At 39.8% G+C, this 14,023-nt stretch overlaps 1 protein-coding gene and 1 pseudogene across 3 annotated transcripts in view; one reads left to right on the top strand and one right to left on the bottom strand.

Moving 5' to 3' along the window:
- Window positions 1-14,023, top strand: part of ebf1a (EBF transcription factor 1a) — a 144,615-nt gene that overhangs the window by 67,299 nt on the left and 63,293 nt on the right. For all 3 annotated transcript variants that reach the window (XM_088344238.1, XM_088344237.1, XM_088344239.1), the window contains exons 7-9: window positions 4,472-4,553; window positions 5,889-6,030; window positions 13,021-13,151. In XM_088344238.1, coding sequence (XP_088200364.1) covers window positions 4,472-4,553; window positions 5,889-6,030; window positions 13,021-13,151 — 355 coding nt within the window. The remainder of the gene's footprint in view (window positions 1-4,471; window positions 4,554-5,888; window positions 6,031-13,020; window positions 13,152-14,023) is intronic.
- On the bottom strand, window positions 11,983-12,119 carry LOC148359130 (U2 spliceosomal RNA; annotated as a pseudogene).

Raw genomic sequence — 14,023 nt, 5'->3', positions numbered from 1 at the left:
GTTGCGCTTAGAGCCATACAATCAGGGACTGATTACATTTGTAGCGGATTGCTGGCCATCATTATGTTTGTAATTGTATTGCTTTGTATTTCAAAAATTGTGTCTTTTATGTTTAACACTTTTTGGTATTTATGGGTATGCCTAACGACTTCAGTCAAATGACCTTGGGTAGGGTTTGTCAAATGCAAAATGAACACAATTTATAAACAAGTTAAATAAATCTGCTATATTTGAATAAGTGAATAATTTGAATGCATCAAAACTGCTACAATAACCAATAAGTGTATAGTTCAGGACACACTCAAAAAGGGAGGGAATAAATCAATGATCCTCTGATAAGAAATTCCTAACTGAGCCCTTTCTTGTTGTTAAATCTGCCCTGGATATCAGAGAACGGACACATGATTGGCCAATATAACAATTATGTGAAAAATGCACAATAGTCAAAATAACCAATAACAATTAGATATAACAGTTAAATTGACATTCCATGGGATCTCATTTGAAGGTGTCCAATATTAAAAGAATAATAAACTTATCAGATTCTTTTTGGACCTAATTTTTGTTTTTGTTTTTTCTATTTTTTCATCACATCCCTTTGGCACTCTATTAAGAAAAAACATAGCAAGGTGATTTTTTTCGGTTTTTTTCTGGATCTCAACAGACAAGTTTTAATTTTACCAACAAACCCAGCAACAATCGCCAAGTCATTTGCCCCCATCTTTGAATTGTGCTCAATAAATAATCTTCTAGCGGGTCAAAAAAATGATGACATAAATTCCAAATGATAGGGTATCATCAGCATTCAGTCCATATTTATTGGTCATCTTTCAATCAAATTATCCATAAATCCTTGTAGTAATCTCAGGGCAATTGCCCATCATCATGCAATTGCCCACCCCACCCCCCAATACACACCCACCTTCTTTATGGATCCCTGCATGTACTGTAAAAGTCTGCAACGCTGATTCCAGTCCCCTGACATGAGTAGTGATGAGATGGGGAATCAACATGCAGCAGTTTGTAACGCTTCCGTGCAACTGATTCCAGACACCTTAGGTCGTGTAAATAATGAATCAGACGATCCACTTTGGCATATGGTGAGGCTGGTAAAGTGCAGATCGTGTAAGGCAGTGATCTCGAACCTTTTTAGGACCATGGATTTGTTTAATTTCTGAATATTGTCTCGCAGTCCGACCCAATAATATCATTAGTGATAACAACACTAACAATAATAATAAAAATAATAGTAATAAACCCAAATCCTCTGTAAACACTGGACTATTGGGGATCTAGATCACTGGTTCTAAACTTGTCTGACTTTAGGACTTACCATTACACCCTAATGACAAGCTAAGACTTAAATCAAGAAAAAAAGAATCCTCTTCTTAAATGAGAGGATTTTGCAGTTTAAAACGTAGAATATATTCCCTTCTGACCAGCCAAGCCAAAAAGACCAAGTACCGTATATACTAGCATACAAGCGACCCCCTAAGATAGCCACATACTAAAATGAATTCAAAAACATTAATAAAGCATGTCCTTTAATATCGATAATTATTTAATTATAAACTTAATCAAGTTTTATATACTGGTAAAAACCTACATATTTAGTATTTTAAAACCATTTACTGTACCTTCCAGCAACGCTTCAATGGCAGACACCCGTACAAGTATTTTTTGATCCCGCAACCATTTTGTTCTTTTGTCCCTTTTTTTCCAGTTTCCTTCCTTTGTGTCTTACTTTCCTGGGACCCATTATTATGCGCAGAAAAATGAAATAAAACCGACAAATTCACAACAAAGTAAAATGTTGTCTCTCTCAAACTCGCTGTTTAACTGAACAGATGTCATTATCACCATCTAATGTCAAGGAGTATAAGTGTCTTTCTTTTTTCTACTTAGGCCTGAAACTCACTGAAAATGGGTCCACATCCCACTTTTGGGTCTAAACCCAACACTTGAGAAACACTGATCTGAATGTCATAAGAAAAAACATTAAATTTTGTTTCATCATCACAATATTTTCACTCATAGTATCTCGTTGTACAACATTTTTTTGGCTGAACTCCTTTCCATAATGCTCCATTAAAATGTTGTACTACATGGCACTATTGTGATGATAAGGCAAAATGCAATGCGGTTTCTTCTGTCATGTGCCATTCGAGTAGCCTAATGATTAGAATTTAGCATTCTCACCGCCGTAATCCGGGTTTCATCTCCAATGCATCCAATACTGAGCAAATAGTATCACATTGTACAATGTTGTTTTGGCTTAACTAGTTCCTATAATGATTCATTACAACATTGTACACCATGGCACAGTGAGTAAAAATAGTGTGCTGGTGAGCTGAAACACAATGCAGTTTCCTCTGTATCTATATTCCTAGTAATCGTATGGTTAGGATTTAGTGCTGTTACCACTACAATCTGAGTTCTATTCCCATTGCCTCCAAGACTGAGCAAATGGTACGACGTTGTACAACATTGTTTTGGCTGAACTCTTTCCAACAATGCTTCATCACAACATTGTACAAAATACGAAAAATTAGTAAAAATAGTGTGATGCTGAGATAAAATGCAATGCCTTTTTCTTATCTACAATCATGGTAGACTAGCAGTTAGGATTCAGGGCCCTCACCACTGCGATCAGGGTTTGAATCCCGTTGCATCCAACGCTGAGCAAATGAGGTCAGCAATATTGTCTGTCGGATCAGTCATTGCTTATTTACGGCAACATACTACCGTAAAACCTAGGTATAACATGCACCCAAACTTTATGTGTGTATTCATAAGGCCTTTTTTTGTGTGAGGTACGGTACAATCCAACTCACAGTCCAATAACAGTCTGTGGCCTGGTGGTTGCTGACCACTGGTCAAAGGTGATCACTCGCTCCATTTCGCTATTTTTTTTTGTCCGCACCACGAAGCCTAACGTTGATATTTAACCCCCGTATTTAGTCCCCTCTGACTTCTGTGACCTTAGCTTTCTTACTTTCACTTATGCATCATTCCGCTGTCATAAACACCTCGGAGAAGGAAAAGGAGGACACTTGGGGAAAGATCGGAGTCAATGAATTAAACAGGAGGTGCCGATAGGAAGGTGGAGGGACGTAGTCCACGGCTGTGTGCTAAGATGCCCTTTGACCCCCGTGTGGATAAGGAAGTTAGGATACCATCAGCCTGTGGGGTTCGGCAGCCACTGTTTAAAAAAAAATCCCTCCATCTGTAAGATTCATGAATTATTGAGCTATTGGTCCACAGCTTCTAAAATATACAGGAGGGTGGTCTATCTCTCCTTTCGGATTTCACATACCCTCTACTTGGTTCTACAACACCCCCTCCCAACCCCTTACTGGTTCTCATAAAGCACCCCCCCCTCCTCAAATACACACATACACGATCTCACACATGCACCCCAACACCCACACACGCCATCAAAATGCAAGTTTCCGAATCCTAACTGGCCGTAATAAATGAACAGAGGAGGGGAAATAAGACATGAGGAAGAAACGCCAAGCAAAGGAACGATTCTCTCTTGAGCGTGTGGAGATTTGTATTGTAAGCACTTTTGGCTGTCAGCACTTCTTTGAGCTACCTCAAAGGGAGGATATGATGGGGGGTGAACATAATGTTGCATTTAAAAAAGAAAGAAAGAAAGAAATCCCTTTTTTTAAAGGGTTCCTGTTTATTTGTTCATGGCGCTGTTTATATTAGCCGTTCATTTGATAGAGTGATTTATTTGTCAGGTAGACAGACATTGCAGCAGAGATTTACAGTAGTATCTGGGTGAGGAAGTTGTCAGGCTTCGAGCAATAGTGCAGAGGTGGGTTGGGGGTGTGTATATGTGAGGGAATAAATTGCCAGCCATCCCCTTTCTGCTTTTCAGGCCTCCGGTGCACCCTCCCCAATCCCCCTCCCTACACGCACCCTCCTTTACTACTCCAACCCCTTCCCCCTCCCTCATTAAGTATTGATGTGGGTAGCCATACTTGCCATCTCAGCCTATTAATAATGCATGGCAGGTGCTGTTGATGTGGTCTCTCACACTGAGATTGAGAGCGGCAGGAATGGCAACACCGAGCTGCATAGTAGCTACAGTACAAGCTCCGTCGCCGGCTCCTGCTACGGGGCGGGCGTGTGGTCGTTCGGTGGGGGCCGCATCTGCCCATTTGAGTTTATGGCAAGCTGTGACAGCAGCCCCAAGATGGATATACAAGGTAGCATCTTACTCAATATCCCCGAGCAGTTTTTACATCCAAAACTGCCTTTTGTCATAAAGAACTGATGGATGAGGCTGCGGCATGCAGCGCGTTAGACCTGTCTACCACCGCCGCCGCCACTTTATTTTGTTTTCTTCCTCTTTTATGTTTTCCAGAGCATACACAATACTTCTACTGGCAGGCAGGTGCTCTTTTTCAATCCCAACAACTAATTCCTTCATCTTTTTCTTTTGTGTGTGTACATTCAGGTTCTTCCTCAAGTTCTTTTTGAAGTGCAACCAGAACTGTCTGAAGAACGCCGGTAACCCCCGAGACATGAGACGTTTTCAGGTAACGTGTGACTTAAACGTACTGTAGCTACCTACCGACCATAAAAGTGGATGAAATGAATGTGTGATGATATCTTAACTGCTCCAAATATAGAGCAAACTGTATCCTTTTTTAAATTAAATGAAGTCTATAAAGTGGGACTTGACAGGGATCAAAAATGTGATCTTATCAGCTTTCTCTTCTGTTTTGTTTGCAAGGCGACTTCCTCGTCACTCCTGCGTGTGGTCTAACAATGGTTGCTACAATTAGAAATAACAAAAACAATCAGGCCTATAGCTGTATTCAAGTATACTTGGAATAAGCAAATTTGTGTAATCTATAAACTTAAAGTTTAGTAGAACTGAAGACATCAATAGATCATGAGCTTGCAAGAAGACCAGGAAACTTCAGATAATAAATTCCAACTTGTTTTAAAAGCTCTCCGCTAAGCCCTTTCTTTGTAATAAATCTTATAGGCAACAAAGGCAGATCCGCCCCAAAGGATGTGCGTATCAAAGAGAAGCAACATGATTGGCCGATTGTGTCATTGATGTAAACAGCTCATAAGTCAAAACAATGAACAAGAGTGCACAATTGTCAAAATAACACACTGGCACCCTATGCAATCTAATTTTTAGGTGTCCAACATCAAAAACAGAATAAACGTATAGATTGGCTAGATAATTTTGCTTGTTTTAGAATGATTTTTCTTATTTTATTCAAGACATATGATAATGTATACCTTAAAATAAGAATAATACAGGTAAAATTCATCTGGTTTAGACGTAGTTTTAAAATTTGGTTTTAAAACCAGTTTTGACTTGTTTGGTTTGGACTAAGTTCGGATTGCGGGCAAACATAACTGACAAGTTATAGTACACACTCAAAAAAGACATCAATGGATTTTGAACTTGCATGGAGAACAGGGAGGAGCTCAAACCTCAGATAAGAAATGCCAACCTGTTTTAAAAGGCCTTCCCGAAGCACTTTCTTATTAAATCACCTAGGTTACAAAACAAGATCCTCCCTAAAGGGTGTACAAAAAAAAGCAGTGACATGATTGGCCGATACTGACGATGAGGTAAACAGTGCATGATAGTCAAAATAAGCACATGCATCTTAAAGTCAGGTGCGGCCTTTGTATGTACAAACTGTTTTTTCCCTTTAAGAATGTATTGGGTGTGGCTTATTGTCCGGAAATTATGGTACAATCAGGCTGTAATTTAAGAATCCGCAATGGGCGATAGGCAAAAATACCCCATGTTGTAATGTGTCTTTAATCTCTCTGGCTGAATTACTTTTCTTTTTTTTCTCTGATTCGGATAAATTTATTCCATGCTGATTTTTGCTCCACAGGTGGTGGTGTCAACCACGGTGAGCGTGGAAGGTCACGTTCTGGCGGTGTCCGACAATATGTTTGTTCACAATAACTCCAAACATGGCCGCAGAGCTCGAAGACTGGACCCCTCGGAGGGCACGCAGTCTTACCTGGAACACGGTAAGGAAAATCTTTAACACTTCTTTGTCTACCTTTACATCCGACACACCTCATTCCCTCCTTAGTCAGCTCTATCTTTCTTCTGCCTCAAATCTTTCTTGTTCCCAGTGTTTCTCACTTTTTTGTGCATTCTCAAATTGTGCTCAGGGAGGAAAAAGTGTTAGCTGGTGAGTGTCTTGCGTTTCCCTGGTGGCTTGCTCCCCTCAGGTCTCTGCCTTGAGGCCCTCTTGTCTGTCTGGCATAAGCACTACGAATCTTATGAGGTCTGTTCTGCTTAAAGCCAACACTGGCTTTATTTCCTCTGAGACCCGCTTTTATCCAGCGGCCCTCCATCACTCCCCATCCCTCCGGTTTTTAAACACACCCATGCACATTGCACTTGCGCCGTCATAGCAAAACCTTTAATACTTCATAACGACATGTGCGCCTGATTTGGGGAGCACGCACTGATTCCCAAATCTCTAATCCTGTTATTTTCTCATTTCAGTTTCTGAGGGATTGAATAAGAGAAACATATTTCTCTTTCTCTTTGAGGAAAGCCAAATTTACGAATGATAATGCAAAAAAAAAAAAAAAAACAAAGCCAGGATTTACAGAATGGCCAAATACATTGGATTAACGCTATGATAAAATCCATTCCGTATAACCAAACTATATGGTACAACATCCTCAAATTCCATCATTCATTATTCCCCAGAGTTTTTTTCACACAGCGTTTTAATTTCTTCTTTGTAATCCAAACATAAATAACTTGCTGCAACACGATGAAGAAAAAAAGCATATGAGGCTGTGTATTACGCAGCAATGGTGTCAATACAGTGGGACCTCTACTCACAAATTTGATTTGTTCCTAGAGTAACTTCTTACCTGAAAACTTGGTAAGTAGAGACACATTTTGTATGCATATGCGCTAATCCTTTCTAGCCCCCAAAATACAGTATATATTTTTATTATATCATGAAAGAGCATCACACCGTGAAAGAAATGCATTTTAAAATTAGATTCCTGTACATAACTGCACATAAAAATAAAACACGAGGCATATAATGTAAAAAAAAACGAAGAATAAAGGAAACAATTAAAATATAAATTTAACTTTTCGCCTCGCTTTTGTTGAAAAATTGGTTCAATGGCATCTGCTTTAGCTGGCTTTTGACACTAAATCCGAAATGCGCAAAGCAGACATAGCGATATCCCGACTTGTCAACACTTTTTCCGGGTGAATACTTTACACAAATCGCGAGACTTCATTAAATTCTGCTATAATGTCTTTAATTTGGGCTGATTGAATGATAGCTGCGTCTTCCTGGAAACGTTTCTCCTTGTCTGTGAACTATGAACTGTGGCAGTGATACAAATAGCATGATGGGAACTCGCATGTGCGCTGGTTGACAGGCATATTTGAAGCGATAGCCAGATTGTTTACGTTCAGGAAACTCTGGAAGCGGCAAATTGCAGCGCATACTGTACAGTACTTTTGACTTAACGAGGCAATATGTTACTGTTGAGGTACTTCTTAACCAGAAAATTGTGTATGTAGAGACATTTGTCAGTAGAGGTACAACTGTATGATTCAGAATAGAATGGAATTGTCTTTATTGTCATTGATAACAACTGAGTAAAAATGGTTTACAACAAGACTACACCTGGCACTCTAGGTTAAACAGGTGACAGACTCAAAAGAGAAAAATACAATGAAAAGAATGCCTGGATAAATGAACAAACATATTTACAAGGTATCGGAGAGACTTGCTTAATGTGTGCAATGAAAAGTTGTGCAATAACCTTTTAGCAGCAAAAATATTCCCAAATAAGTTGATAAATAAGAAATGAATACCCGTTTTTCGAGGTAACTGCTAGCCCACCGAGATTTTTAATCTTGCCCGCCCCAAAAAAAAGTTTTAAAACTTACCACAATAAATAAGGTTAGATATTTTTGATAACACCCTTGCCTTATTAAAATATATTTTTCTCAATCAATAATGTGCAATGCAGTGAAATTCAAATATCATAAGTTTTTTAATGAATATTTCTCTTTTGTTTTCAATATTTTTTTAAAAAAAGGTTTATCAAATGCCATACAAAAAACAATTTGGTGGGGACAAACAACAATTGCTCAACATTGGTGGTAACACGTCACCCCTGTCCATACCAAATCTAAACCTTTTGGCACAATTTCACAGATTGGCTTGTAATGTCTTTAAGTGACAGCTTAATTCATATTTCTTCGTATTGTCCGCAGGCAACAATTTTAACAAGCACACCAGTATTTGCTCGTCTCCCTCAGTGGTTGGAGTGAAGTGTTACGTACACATGTCAAACTTCCTCATTAGACTTTCAGGACGAGACTTTTGTTTGTCCTTTTACCCGTCTCTCTTCATCTGTCTCCACATCTGTGTTAAATCTATTTTTCATGGAGTCACTTGAGGATCTGCTACACTTCATGTCTACACTGGATACTCAATGCTTATACGCTGTGCTTAATGCACTGCGTTGGAGGCTAAATGCTAGCAAAACACATTGCCAATGAGATTATCCTTGATAACTAGTGTACTGGAAGTGCAATTGTATTTCATTTTTGGAAAGTAAAAACAAAATCCCTGAACTCAGCATGGTACATTTATTTCATTAAACTCACTTTATATTGTTTACTGCTGATTGTTATTTTATTATCTTGTTTATTGTTTGTATTTATTGCACGTCAAGTGTAGGATAAATCTGTTGCTGGTGAGGTGCAATACATATTTCAAGGTTCAATAACAATTTTTTTTTACGTACAACTTCTTTTTAAACTAACGGAGACAGTTACTTTCCCTCGTGACTAGTCACTTTTACTATAGAGTAAGTCAGTTACTAACTCAGTTACTTTTTGGAAGAAGTAGTGAATAACTATTACAAAGTATTTTTTTAAGTGAGGTTCCCAACAACGCTAAACCACAAATATAAAATCAAATTTCTGTGAAAATTTGGGTTCCGTAACCAATGAACAGACCTCGTTGGTAAATAAAGGCCTTTTTGGGCCGATCTCGTCACCGATTAGTAACGTTGACAAAAGGATCCACATGCTGAAGCCATCATGAAGGCTCGCTTCTCACAAAGAAAGAACAGTACTGCACACCACGCTAACAGATGTTCCCTGTGTCAGAGAGATTTGTTTGGGAATTTCCTCCCTGTGATTCTCTATTCTCCTGATGATGGGGGTTGGAAGGCGGAACAACAGGAGTGAAGGAAGAGAAGAGAGAAGGGTCTGACAGGAGAGGGGGAGCAGCCGTGACATGAGGAGGGAGCAAGAGTGCTTGATGCTACAAAGAAAAGATGAAATACCAAGCAAGGAGACACCGTGCTTTCTTTCTTTTTTTTTTTGCTTTCCGCCGCTCTGTGGAGTGCATGCGCAACTTTGGGTGGGCGGGCTCATTTCAAGCGATAATAGATAACAGTTCATAGAGTTGAACAGATGGCACAGAGGAACACCCCAAAGTATAATCCTATCACATGGATTCACGTTACACCATCTGGTTAATCCAAACACACACACAAATGCACACACATGCATGGAGACCGTAATATCAACGGCTGTGAAAGGAGGCGTTTTAGGCTGTGATTACAGCCACAGATTGCCGCTCGTTGAATGTTGATCTTTGCAGGCGAATCGGCCAGCTAAATAGCGTTCTGTCTTGTTGAGGTGGATCAACGCAACACGGAGTCAGGCCAAGAGCAAAGGCAAGGCTGCCGGGAAAAAGGAAAAAAAAAAGTCAACCGAGGCTAAAGTGGATTACAATGCTTTGCGGAATTACAGCATGTCCAACAAGCAAAAGAAAGCGGTTTAGCTCGTATAAACATGCATTTTCCTCATGTTGTTCTTTTCTTCAATCACATCCCACAATCGCTAAATCCTTAATACCAGCAGATTAGGTTAGAAAGAACAGCGGATGGGCTCGTTATTGAAAATATGGTTTGTTGTTTACTGCAACAAATAAATTGTCAAACCCTAGATAGAAGATTTGGTCTTTTTGAAAATGTTTTTTTTAATTGTATTTTATTTTAAAAAATTAAAACCTCAGAGGTGGGGTGCGTAGTTTGAGGTGTGCCTGTAAAAAGTTTAAAGTTAAATATTTTGTATATTTAGTCTGTGCCTAACTGAGTTTGAAGAGCCTTTAGATATATTTTTTTCAATGCGCCTATCTGCTTTTATCTTACTTATATCATCAATGTTACAGCCACCAGGCGCAAAAGGCTACACAAAAGGAGTCGGGGTGGATGGGCAGTTTGAGAGTGATTTCGCGCGCATGTTCTTTGTTTTCATCTATTCTAGGATGAAAATGGAGGAAGTAAGAAAAGGATTGTCTCAATCAAAGTCTAAATGCCTACCCAAACACCCAAAAGGTTGTAAAAAGACGAGTTTATTTGAGCGCTTCTATGAAAGACATATACTAGCACGTGGCACACAGGCAGTTTGACAGAGGCTGCAGTGATGATTTCAGCCAGAAGATAGCATCAGCAAATAGAATATTTTTGAAGTTGCGGACACCAACTTTAATCTAAGTAAAATATGTTATCTTATCTTGTAGTTTGTTAATATTTTTTCTTATTTTAAGAAATACTTTCTGGCAGATTACAATAAAACACTTAAAATGACCAAAATAATCTATCGTCTGATATGGCGGCAGTGACTCAGGAGGTAGAGCGCTCGTCTTGGGATCAAGAGATCGCAGTTCGAATCCCGGCTCCGTGTTACATGTCGAGTGTCCTTGGGTAAGACACTGAACCCCTAATACCCCCAATAAGCAGGTTAGCGCCTTACATGGCTGCACGGCCGCTATTGGGAAATGTGAAGCACAATCTAAAGCGCTTTGGGAAGTCTTGACTTGAAAAGCGCTATATAAATGCAGATCATTTAATTTCATTTCATATCAATTTAGTGTAGTTTATCCATCCATTATCTGCACCGCTTATCCTCAGTAGGGTCATGGGGGTCTTCTTCGGGCAGTGGGCAGGGGACACCCTGAACTGGTTGCCAGCCAGTCGAAGGGCACACAGGGACAGACAATTCGCTCACTCATTCACAACTGGGGACAATTTGGACAGGCCAATCAACCTGACATGCATGTTTTTGGAATGTGGGAGGAAAACGGAGTGCCCAGAGGAAACCCATGCAAGCACGGGGAGAACATGCAAACTCCACACAGGAGGTTCGATCTCATGACCTCAGAACCGTGCCCCACACGTGCTAACCACTGCGCCGCCGTGCTGCCCCAGCGCAGTTTAGTTAAACAGTAATTCTTTGTTTTTCTTTGGGGTTACATTCCATAAAGAACCAGTGATTGGCAAAATCAGTTAAGTAGGTATATTTATTTTTGTAACAATTACTATATGATTTAATACTCTATTATAGACTGAAACCAAATAACAAACCCTTTTTACAGGCATAAGCAATTAAATACAACAACTGTATAAAGTTTTTTTTAATACAAAAAACGTCCTGTACCATCAAATAATAATAAGCAGGAGAATGTTTGGTTCAGCAAAATGCAGAACTCGATCCCAATGCAAATCCGTGAAGTAGCGAAACCGTGAAAAGTGAGCTATAGCAAGGCATTACTGTTTACATATATTTTATTTTAATTGAAAAAAAATTAAACATCTCAGAATAAGAAAAAAACATGCCAATAGTGTATTATTTTATTTTGTAATGCATAAAAACAGCCTTGTGAAAACATGAAAGATTTAACTCGATCTTACTAGTTCAATACAATAATATATCCTAAAACCCACAAAATGTTCTATTCTAGAAGACGGGGGTTTTTAAGGGTTATTGTTCTATCTTCTTTATTCATTATCCATTATTCGTTATCGGTCAGTTCATAATACGCTACAAAGCCTAGGGGTCGGGACCCTTACTCTCAGCCAAAAGGCCAAGCTAAGGTCCTAGCCCTAAAGCCTTGCTGCGATCATTGCGAATGCACCGTTCCCGGAGGTACTGCAATACCGGGCCGAAGCGTGGAGTGGACAGAGCAAGCTCTTATTCCATCTCCGGATTGCAAAAATCAAAGATCGAGGCTGAACTCAGTTCAACAACCACAGCCAGCTTTGATGGAGGTTTGTTTACCTCCCAGTCCACTTGTAGATGCTGCGATGCGTGGACGTTTGGTTTTTCGTTTTAAGACCTTTTTAGTTAAAAAATACCTCTTAAAATGAGCAAAATTATATTAGATCTACTAGCCTTTTTAAAGGATGGTTTATCTGATTTTATAAGAACATTTTTATCAAATCATCTAAAGTCACATAGTAAAATAAAATGCGGTTTCATTCAAGTTTGTCTCAAAATATATACTATGGCTCTCTCTCAAAATATGCTCTGCACAATACAACAACATCTAGTGGTTCACTATTCGACTATGTCACTTTAGGGATAATCCTTTAATTTTATTAGAAAAACACAATGAAAAACAACAAGACGTTCCACAAACAGGGTAATATTTAATTTTTGCATTGAGTTTGGCTTGCAGCGCTTCTCCACCACCCAGTGTATGAGCGGGTAGGACTCCGCTCGGACCCGTGGGGGGTTACACGGGCAGGAATCAGATAGCTGAGCAAGTGCTAAGTGTTTGTTTAATGAGGGCTGCGTATTCCGAGGGCAGCGTTAGTGTTGGTCCTGGCTGGGCTCCCCGGTCGCGTGGCCTTTGATCAGACACTCAGCACACCTGACATTTACACGCCTTTGCGCTTTGCCACGTGTCATAAAACAAGCACACCGCCGCTGCCCTCGCGCAGGGGCAGGGGTGATGTTTAATAACGGGGTGCGTATAATCACTCTGATTAGTATTCCTCGCCCGCGCTCAACCCCTGGGATAGCAGGTAGTGTGTGTCTGTGTGCGCGAACATGTGTCATATCCATAAAGGTCTTTGCTGGCGCGTCGGTAGCAAAGACCTTTATGGGCTTGTCATTAGGTTAGTTAACGTCACGTCTTTTGTGTCCCTTAATCTCTGCAGCAACCCCCAGTATCAAAGCCATTAGCCCCAGTGAAGGCTGGACCACAGGGGGCGCTACAGTCATCATCATCGGGGACAACTTCTTTGACGGACTGCAGGTCATTTTTGGCACCATGTTGGTTTGGAGCGAGGTAAGTCATGCTTTAGTTTCTTGAAAAGGCAAAACTTTTTAGAAGTCAACTGTTGCCATCTGAATTCTGTCACTTTAAAAAAAAAAAAAACTCACTGTTTTACTGTCTCCCACCCCAAACAAACTTAAATCCGACAACATGCATCAATCCATTTTGTGATGGAACCCATCCCAGCTATCTTCCGGCAGTAGGCCAGGGACACCCTGAACTGGTTGCAGTACATTATATGTGGAAAAAAAGGCAGTAGACTTAACGGGTGAGCCTCACGACGTAAGGCCACGCGACACTTACACCGAATCAGCTTGGGCTCGGGCTTTAAATCTTACCTTTCGGCTGAAGGTGACGAACAAAATATTGGCCCGCTTACAATAGGCTTGCTCGCTTCGGAGTTGTCGAACCTATGTCTCTTAAATAAACACAGTTGTATAATTTCCTTGAATAGCTTTAACGATAGTCACCGTGATAACTTTGGTTGATGACCCTCCCTAGCCAATCATATTTTGTGAAACAGGTGACATTTCCCAACGCCCTTTAGCAGGCGTTTAGACACCGACTTGGAATATGATTGGCTAAATCTATAGCTTTCTCGAAGACTAATAGTATGTCTCAGGGCCTTCTGATTTTTTTCTTAAGGCCTCCGGGTAATTTCTGAACTTGGCAACAACTAATTCCTGAAGTGTGTCTGGTTAAATACTTAAATATCAAAGCACACATCTGGAAGCAGGGCAACCAGGGAAAAACATTTAAAAAAACCTTACAGACAACTTTTATTTTATATTATATTGTTATATAATTCTGTAATGAGTATTTACGGACAAAATCAAACCAACATCACATAATTCTTCCTCCTCTCGAGTCCTCACAAATATGAA

Source organism: Urocampus carinirostris, chromosome 9 (assembly GCF_059441175.1).
Source record: "Urocampus carinirostris isolate Australia breed hairy pipefish chromosome 9, RoL_Ucar_1.0, whole genome shotgun sequence".
Taxonomy (NCBI): domain Eukaryota; kingdom Metazoa; phylum Chordata; class Actinopteri; order Syngnathiformes; family Syngnathidae; genus Urocampus; species Urocampus carinirostris.
This window is presented reverse-complemented; position numbering and strand designations above follow the sequence as displayed.